This window comes from Chaetura pelagica, unplaced genomic scaffold, assembly GCF_000747805.2.
Source record: "Chaetura pelagica isolate M959 unplaced genomic scaffold, ChaPel_1.0 scaffold356, whole genome shotgun sequence".
Lineage (NCBI taxonomy): Eukaryota > Metazoa > Chordata > Aves > Apodiformes > Apodidae > Chaetura > Chaetura pelagica.
The window spans coordinates 5,174,402-5,183,418 of NW_009953964.1; the positions used below are offsets into that span (position 1 = coordinate 5,174,402).

The 9,017-nt window shown below is 46.8% G+C and overlaps 1 protein-coding gene across 1 annotated transcript in view; it reads left to right on the plus strand.

The window, feature by feature from the left end:
- The window catches only part of STK10 (serine/threonine kinase 10), a 50,659-nt gene that overhangs the window by 14,971 nt on the left and 26,671 nt on the right, over nt 1–9,017 (plus strand). The window contains 1 exon segment of the mRNA XM_010002073.1: nt 495–659. Within this exon segment, the coding sequence (XP_010000375.1) occupies nt 495–659 (165 nt within the window).

A 9,017-nucleotide genomic window follows, 5' to 3' on the forward strand; every position in this document is an offset into this window, starting at 1 on the left:
GAATGCCTGCAGGTCCTAGGAAATAAAAATGCGCCCTTCTTGGTTACCTGCCAGAAAGATGATCCCTACATTTCTCTTGCGTGTTACAGAAAAGTACATTGGTGAGGATGGGGAGTGCAGGGATGTTTGGGGAGGAGATGGTTCACAGCTGTACTGTGGATTTGGCTGGACGGTCTGTGCACTCAGGACTTGTATTAAATGGAGCTGTCACGTATGCTATTAGAAGAGAGCTGCTATACTCTGAGGTTTTCTTGCTTCCATCTTTTGCATGGTACAAATAATAGCAGGCATCATCTTTTCTAAAAGCCTCTTTCTCCCCATGATGGGAAGTGGTGTGGGCATTAGAGACTGGAGGGAGGGAGGAGGATGTTTTGGGCTTGCAAGTTTCCATTCTTGTGTTGTGGCTGGTACCAAGAATGGGAATTGGAGGAGTGGGAATTGTGCAAGTACTGTGTGCTCCTGGCTGTCGTACTCATGCTGGTTTTGTCTTGCAGGCTAAGAATAAGGAAACTGGTGCCTTAGCAGCTGCCAAAGTCATTGAAACAAAGAGTGAAGATGAACTGGAGGATTACATGGTGGAGATTGAAATACTGGCCACCTGCGACCACCGGCACATCGTCAAGCTGCTGGGAGCATTTTATTGGGATGGCAAGCTCTGGGTAAGAGCCTGTGGCTGTGTGTGAGCTGTACAGCTGTGCATTTCTCACTCTGCAGAGAGGAAGTGGCTCGTTTATGGCAAAGCAAAATCTCTGGAGCAGCTTGAAGCATCGGTGCGAGTTTGAAATTGCTCATGTTGTGCTCTGCTCGCTGCCTGATCACTGCCTGGATTTTCTCCACTTGCTTTCATGGGCAAACTATTTTCTAACTAGAGCTGCTTGTAAACAGGCCAGGGAAGATGAAGGGTTCTTCGCTGTGAAGAGAAAACTGGAGTTGTTGGATTTTTATTTTTTTTTTCTCCCCATTTGGAGTTTGTAAAGGTAGAAAATGCAGCACCAAAAAGAGCATTTCTTCCCTGTTCAGTCTGTCCTTTGAAAAATCAGATGAGAGGGTAACCCTTGTGTTTTGATTTGTGCTGTGTTCCTGGGTCAGCACCTGCAATGCAGAGGCAACTGATGGCAAGAGCTCCATTTCCCGTGGTCGTGAAGGCACAGGGACACAAAGTGCAATCCAGCTGGTTAGTGCAATGGATAGTTGTGCTGTACTTGGAACAGCAGGTTCCTGCATCTCTTTCTCTCAGCATGGCAGATATATAGATATATAGATATATATATTTTCACATTTTTTCCCTTGCTTTCTTATTAGGTTTGAGTCCCTGGTAGCAGAGGAAGGTCAGTGTGAAAGGCATCTTTCCTTCTGCCACAGGAAAAGTGCAGGGGGCTGGAGAGGGTGAGGGAATGAACCCAGGTACACTAGCCTTGTGCTAGACTCTAATAACTGAGCCTGTGTGTATGCAGGTCTTCCTGTGTCAAGACAGTGGAAAGCAGGTGATTATGAGACTTTTCAAACCTGTCTTGGGCAGTTTATCTGCTGCTCCCTGTAACTAGTGGCAGTCAGGGGAGGGTCAAAGGGTGTGTTCAGCAGCTCTGTTACTTTTTCCTTCCTCTTTTTAATGCATCAGGTACATTTGTGGTCTGCCAGGGTAATGTGACTAGAGTTTAAAAAAAAACCCAACAAGATCTCAGCTTTTGAGACTTGCTGTGCTGGAGCCCAGGCCAGCGTGGGAGCTGAGCCCCAGGGCTGTCACTGGAATAACACAATCCATGTCCAGTTCATGCCTGGGTTAAGCAATGCTGGAGAGGTGCTGTTCTGCTGGGCAACGTGTGCTTATTCAGCAAGTGCCTTTTGCAATGTCAGCGTGGGTCAGTGTCCCTTCTTATTTTCAAGTCCATCAGTGAAGCCCCCAGATTCTCTGTGACACCCCACTCAGGGGGCTGTGGGGCCCAGAGCTTCCTCCTGTGCATCAGCACAAAGCAGCCAGATTGCAATTTGTCCAGAGACCTGGCATTTGGATGGCTGCTGACTGTGATGCTGAGCCCTGGGTACATTAAAGAGCAAAGTAAATATGTACCCTTCTAAGGAAGTGAAAGGCAAACATCTCTCCTAGGAGGGGACTCGGGATTTGGATGGATTACAACTGCAGCAAAACTAATCTCTGTAAAATTAAAAAGGCAAACATACACCAGCTTGGGTGAGAGATGGGGCCAGTTTATATTTTACCCTGTTTTGCAGTTTTTACCTCCTTGCTCTGGGCCTGTTCTGTCTGAATTTTACAAGTTGGCCTTGCTCTCTCTAAAATGTCAGCCCCTTCCCCTTCCACCTCCTCCCTGCAATAGGAAGCTTTGCTTTCCTTCCTGTAGGGAACATGGATTGCAGCGCTCCTCAGCTCTGCTTTTGTCTAAGAAGTGCTTTGTAATGTCATATGCTTGCCGACCTACTAAAATTAAACAGCCTCTTTTGAAGCAACTGGAACAAGAGCCTCCTGTATGAGGCTGTCCCGTGAGGGCAGACGTTACAGCCCTGTCCATTGTTCTGGGGGAAGGATCATTCTCTTTATTTAAGTATTTGAGTGGCATTTGCATTTCATTGTTCAGGCACTTCTTAATAATGCTTTAGTGTTTTTCTGGCTTTGAGAGAAGTAAATAAGCCAGGCTGTTATACTTCTGGAAGGCTTCTAGTCCCTACCAGGTTCTCCCTAAAGTCAAAGGTTTCCACTTCTCAGGCACCAGCACTGCTGGGGAAAATTTGCATCCAAATATAAACACTGGATTTCACTGTCTTGTTCCCATCCCTGTTTCTGTGCAGTTGTTACAGCCAGCTTTTTTCTGGACCATTTGCAAATGATCCACTTGCACGATGGGTGCGCGGACTCTGCTGTGCTTTTGGCTTGAAGTGGCTCCGGCTTTGGGTCCAAGCGCTGCGGGTGCGTGTCTGGTGGGTGTTCCGCTGTGGTTTCCTTGTCCTCACAGCCTGGCATGGGAAGACAATGTTCAAAGTGAGAAAGGGGTAGAAGTAGGAGCAGACAGACAGGCTGGCAAGGGGTACAGACTGCCCAACCTCCTGGATGGCAGGAGCTCTTTGGCTCTGAATAATTTACGGCTCAGGCAGTGCCACAAGCAGTCTCAGCCGGCGGCGCTGAGAGGGGCTCGGCACTGAGAAGGGCTCTTGCTAAATCAGTCTGTTGACTGTTCCCTGACTCTTGAACTAACAAGGAAAATATGTGAGGAAACCTGGCCTCCAGTGGTGGCTGCTGCTGCAGAGGTTCTTTGTCCCCCCAGGCTGCATTAGGTCCCTGTGGCTCCTCTCTGTCAGGGTGTGGGCTTTGTGCTTCGGTAACCAGAAGGTGACATGCAATATTGATGGAGAATAAAACCTCTCTGTGCTAGGGGAACTGGCTTATCCTACAGCAGCTTTGTTGAGGTTCATAGCACTGAAATGAAAGCATAAACCAGCAAATTCCTCTTGCTTTTATACCTGGCCAGCACCAAGCTGAAGGAGGAGAGCCCCACTTCTCATGTGCGACAGAGCAGAAACTCTCTGTGAACCACAGGCAGGGGCTTGGAACACTTCAATGAGTTCCCAGGAATACAGCTGATGAGATGACAGCATCCAGAGTGAACTTCCTTGGCATATAAAAACAGTGCAGAGGTGGTGTACCCTCACAAACAGTTGTTATCTCGTTCCATTCAACCCCATCTTCTTTTCTTTGCTCATGGCAGAGGCCAAGCAGTCCTAGTGCCAGTTGAAAACAGCTCAGGGAGACTTGCAAAACAGCAGTGGCAGGAGCTTTCATCATTTGATTTTATTTTTATTATAAGCCCTGTGGCATTTGATGTTCTTTTGCATAAATCCCAGCTGCTGGAAATGGGGGCACCAAATGAAAGCTGAGAATCTCATGCTATTAAAAAAAAAAAAGTCTGGTTTGAGTCCTTGTGGCTGGGCCACATTTTAGTCTTTTTTTTCTGAAGTGCAATGTAGGACTTGGAAGCACAAAGACAAATCCCCCTCACCCAATATACATACAACTTTAAAAACAGGCTTTTAAAAGCTATTTTGTGACTGAGGAATGGGACTAAGGTGTGGGGTTTGAATTCTTAGAATCAATAGTGCTGAATTGGCACTGGTGATTATTAGGACGTGGGAAAGAAAAACAACAGACCTCGTGTGTTGTGTCCCTCTTGAGGGTTGTATGGTTTGGTTTTTTTTCCCCTTTCAAAACAACACAAAAAGACAGAGACCTCAAAGGAAGGGAGGAACTTTTGGTCTCCTGCTTGAGTATCTTTGCTGCTTTCAAGTGTCTCCTCTCAAAGACAAAGAAGGGATAAGATGACCAGGGAGCACAATCTTTTTTGGAGTGATGAACTTTGACTTTCTTGTGGGAAATGTCTGTTCCTAGGGGATAGTGGGTGACTCTGCCAGACAACCCAACACACTCCAGCAGCTGATCCTGGAGCAAGGCAGGAAACCTGGGCTCCTTCCTGCAGGAGCCTGTTGAGATGCTGAAGCATCAAGTCTGTGGGGTTGTCTGGAAATGTAAATGAAATCTGAAATGTAATTTGGCCCCAGGTATTTAACTGCAGGACTCTGCCAGGGGTAGTACAACTTTTCTAGTGAAGTACTGGGGAATTCTTTTCCCCCCTCCCTCCTTTTCTCTAAATCCTGGTTACTATAGCAAAAGGGATTTGGAATAAACAGACATTTCCTGGAGATGAAAGCAAAAACTGCTGTACCGGGCAGGTAACCCTGCCTTGCCAGAGCATTTTGGGGATGGTTAATTTAATCAGCTCAGGGTTTCTTCTCACTGGCCTTCTGTGTGGGTATGTAACTCATCTAGCTTGCAGAGAGACATCAACTTTGTAGCTAGTCTTTGTACTTCCCTTAAAATAGCATTTTGCATTTTCTGTGGGCAGGCCCTGACCTGTTTAGCCAAGGGACTTTTTGGATTTCTACCCCTTTGATATAGATGTTGACGGGAGATTTGGGCATTCTTGAAAATCCTGTATCATAAAGAAATGTTCATTATCCCAGGCACTAAACTGCTGGGCTATGTAAAGCATCTGCAGCTTCTAATTCTCTTAAGTTGGAAATACCTTTTCTTTAAAACAAACAAAAAAGAAAGCTGATAACAGTATCAGATTGCCTAAGGTGTTCCTTGGTGAAGGGAGGTTATTGCACCTTGCAGGGACATCTTGCAGGATGAGCAGCCTGAGCAGTGGCAGGATGCCTTGGGGGACCCCTTCACACAAACTCTGTACCAGACCAGAGCTCTCCAGGCTTCTCTCATCAGTCCCTGAGGAATCTGAGGGCTATTCAGTTCCTTTAAAATTTCACTTGGCAGGAGATTTGCAGTCTAAACTGGCCTTTCCTGCTTGTCCTTGTGCTCCTGAAGCTTTGTACTAAACATTCCCCCCAAAGTGCTGGCACACTTGTTTGCAGCTTGTGAGTGTGGAACTGCGCGTGGTGCTTGAGCACAGCAAAGCAGAGAGCCAGGAAAACCAAGTGATCCCAAACCTGTGAACTTCATTAAATAGCTGCCCAACCTCCTAGAGGAACAAGTTTTTCCTTTTTCCTACTCCTTTCCCCTAACTGCAGAACCTGAAATCCTTACCAGACCTGGCTGCACAGAGTCCCAAGCCCCAGGAGCCCACAGCAGCACTCTGCTGTGGCAGGGCTGGGCTCTGGTACCATGAGTGGCTGCAGGAGAAGCCCTGTTGGGCAAATCAGCACGAGGCTGCTGTCTCCTGGACTGGTTTCTAAGTTCCTACCAGTCCAGAATCTGGGCAGAACTGCAAAACAACCTCAGTCACTTCCACAGGGTGTGTAGGCAAGGAGCAGATGTGTGCAGACATATGCAGACGTCAGGACAGGGCATCAGTGTGCCCCAGGAGGCTGGGAGCGTGGCAGGGATATCACTGTGACCCCTCCCTGTCCTTAGGGTCAGCTGGATGCACATAATCTTGGAGGGGAAGGAAACTGGAAAAAGTGATGTAGCCCAGTGTTTTCTTTGATGCTTCCCTGGGTTCCTTAGGTCAGCAGTTTGCTGCTTGGAGTAGCATAATGGACCCAAGTGCTGCTGGTGACGGCTGCTCTGACTTTGGCACTGTCTCCACCAGCTCATCTACAGAGCAGGTGTCTTTGTGTCACCTCCCTCTGGTCCCTGCCACTCCCTGTCTGCCTGCAAAGCAGTGAGGTTTCTCTCTGCCTCGTCCTTTTGCAAGTTTTTTACTGCCTCTCCCAAGGACATGGAGATCTAAGTTCTCTTCTGTAAAGCTGGGCAGCAGGTGGCATGGAACCAACATACCTGCTCTGTCTTTTGAACATGAGCTGTAGCATTCAGAGTCCTGGCAAGTCACTGGAAATACTGTAGGGAGTAAAACTGGGGCTTTCCCATAAAGCAGAGACGGAAACAGAGTGATTTTGATCAACCACCATCAACAACTTATGCAGCAGATATTTTATCAGAGCTCGGGCAAATTCAAGAGTGCTTCTACAGGTAGCAATGTGACAACACAAACTAGAATAGAAGCCTTTGTCTACCATCCTTTATGCAGGATAACGTTGCAAGAAAAGGTTACTGAAGCAATAATAATGCTTGTGATTACATACCCTTGTCATCTATACACGGTGGAATGCTTTTATAAAAGAGACCTGGTGTCCTTATCCTGGTTATTAGAAGGGGGAGCAGAGACACAGACAAGGATTTGCCTAAAGTCTACCCAGCAGGTAAATGGTACTTGGGAATAAGTCTTATGTGCTGAATCCCAGTCCAGAGTTATAACCACAAGGCCATAGTTTTATGAAGAGAACGCAGCAGACAAGAAGCCTATAGGCAAATCAGTTTTCAAAGCACTTTAAAACTTTGTTTAGAAATGAATCCCAATAAGCCACATTCCCACTTGGCTGGCTTACCAAGGGAAATGCTAAGGAACAATGTTTGCATATAAATTAATGTTTATGAGCTACCTGTGTATAGGAGACAGTGCCTTGAAACCTACCTTCAGCCTGTGCTCTGGAAGGAGTGACAGGTTGTAGGTTTAGACGTCTTTATTTTATTTCAGTTGTAGTCTGAAAGTTGTCATTTGGGAGGGAGGGAGGGATGGCCTTTTGCAGACCTTATGGCTTGGGGTGTTTCCCATTGACTTCAAAGCCCTCACTGAAACAGTTAAGTAGCACTACTGTAGTGTTGTGTGATGAACCCAGACACCTTGTGTTGTGAATTCGGGGATGATCAGAACAAATAATTGTTTCTAGGAGAGGAAAACTTGTAAAGTTTTGCCATCTCTTTAGCAAGTTGTCCTCCTGACTAAGGCAAAGCTTTGAGGCTGTTTTGGAACTGCTGGCTGTTAATAAAAGACATCAGGAAACTTGTCCTGGGTCAAACTCCAGCTCTCACTGTGAGTTCTACTCTTCTGAAATGCATTGGCTATTTTAGTTGCTGGCAGAAACTCGGGGTTCTTGAGGTTGGTGAATCTTCCCACTGAAAAGGTAACTTTTTAGCTGTTTATTTTAAAGGATTTTATACGTTCTTCTGCCCATCCAATAACAAATGCCCTGGGTGAAATGAACAACCTCTAAGTGTTGATTAACTTGGTGAGAGAAGGGGGATCCCAGTCACAGCTCTCTAAAGAGCAAAGGTTGTGCCCTGTGCCCGGGCAGAGAGCCATCTCCTGGGTGTTTTTCTGGTTTCTATAGCAAAAGAGAGCACTGGCCTTTCTTCCTCCATCCCTGCTCTGCTGAGCCTGAGACTGGGAGCCCTGGATGCACTTGGAGCCACGGTCTGGCTCCTGAGGGGAGAGCTTGTGAACCATCCTGTGTGTGTTGCAATTAACCCTTCCTGAAGTGCTCAGCATCCCAGGTACCACCACCCGGTGGTGCCCATGCTGACCCTTGCTGGTCTGCATCTCCTAGCTCTTTGCATTTGCTGGCCATGGGTGTTCCTGGATTCTCGTCCCTCTGAGATGCAGGTTAGCAAGTCAGGATGGTGAATTCAAAGAGGTCAGATATCAGCCCTTGTCAAAAGGAACTCAATGCCCTGTGTGATTCTGGCAGGGGAAGGGATGCTTTTTGCAACATCAAAACTGTTTGGTTAAACTAAAAGGATTTTTTATTTGTACTGCCAAAATTTCAATAGGAATGGGAATATTTCTGCCCACCTGTGTTGGGGGAGGAGTTCAAGGAAATATTTTGTCATTGTAGAATATTTTAGATGTGAAAAATTCATTTCTGGTCTCCCTGTGATCAGCAGGGAGCTCTGCATTTCAAGAGAAGTACATGGTGTTGTCTGACTGTATTCTCGAGGAAGTTTTCCTGCTATGAAACTCCAGCAGCCCTGGGTTTCCTTACTTGTTGCCCTGCATCTTTTTTCCCACACTGCTTATGGAGACTGACCTTTTTTTAATATATTTTTTTTTTTAATTTCAAATATTTTTCTCTGTAGGTTATTTTGTTCAGAAAAGGAGGGAGAAAAGGTTTATTATATTTAAAGTCTGTGAATAGTGTCCTTGTCTGTAAGGGAAAATTGGCAAGCTCGGAGCACTCTCTTACAGAGAGCTAATTATTTTGCTTCCACCTACAGCATACTTGCCATGTCAGACAAGCTGTTGACATTTTTGCTCTGCTGTGGCAGCAAAGAGGCTTCTGGTGGCTTCTGTATTGTTTCATGGCCTCTGCAGTCTGTGCTGAGGGCTGATGGCAGCTGGAGGGGAGCGTGGAGCTGGTGGCTTTTGTAGGTGCTGGTGGTTCTTGGGATGTTTGTCCCCTCTTGCATTGGTGGCACCCTGCCTGCGGGGCTCCAGAGGCAAGGCAGGGAGGGACAGCACGTGTCCTTGGTGCAGAACAGGCTTCTGCAATGGCTTGCCCTGTGTTCAGCCCCCAGCAAACAGCCGGAGCAGCTCAGACTTGCTATGAGTCAGTCCATCTGGTTTACAAGCAACGCTGGCATAATCTGTTCCCTGCTTTTTTCCAGCCCTTTGGCACATGTTGGGTGAAAAGCATTAGGCAGGAGGGCGGTGGGGAAAGTG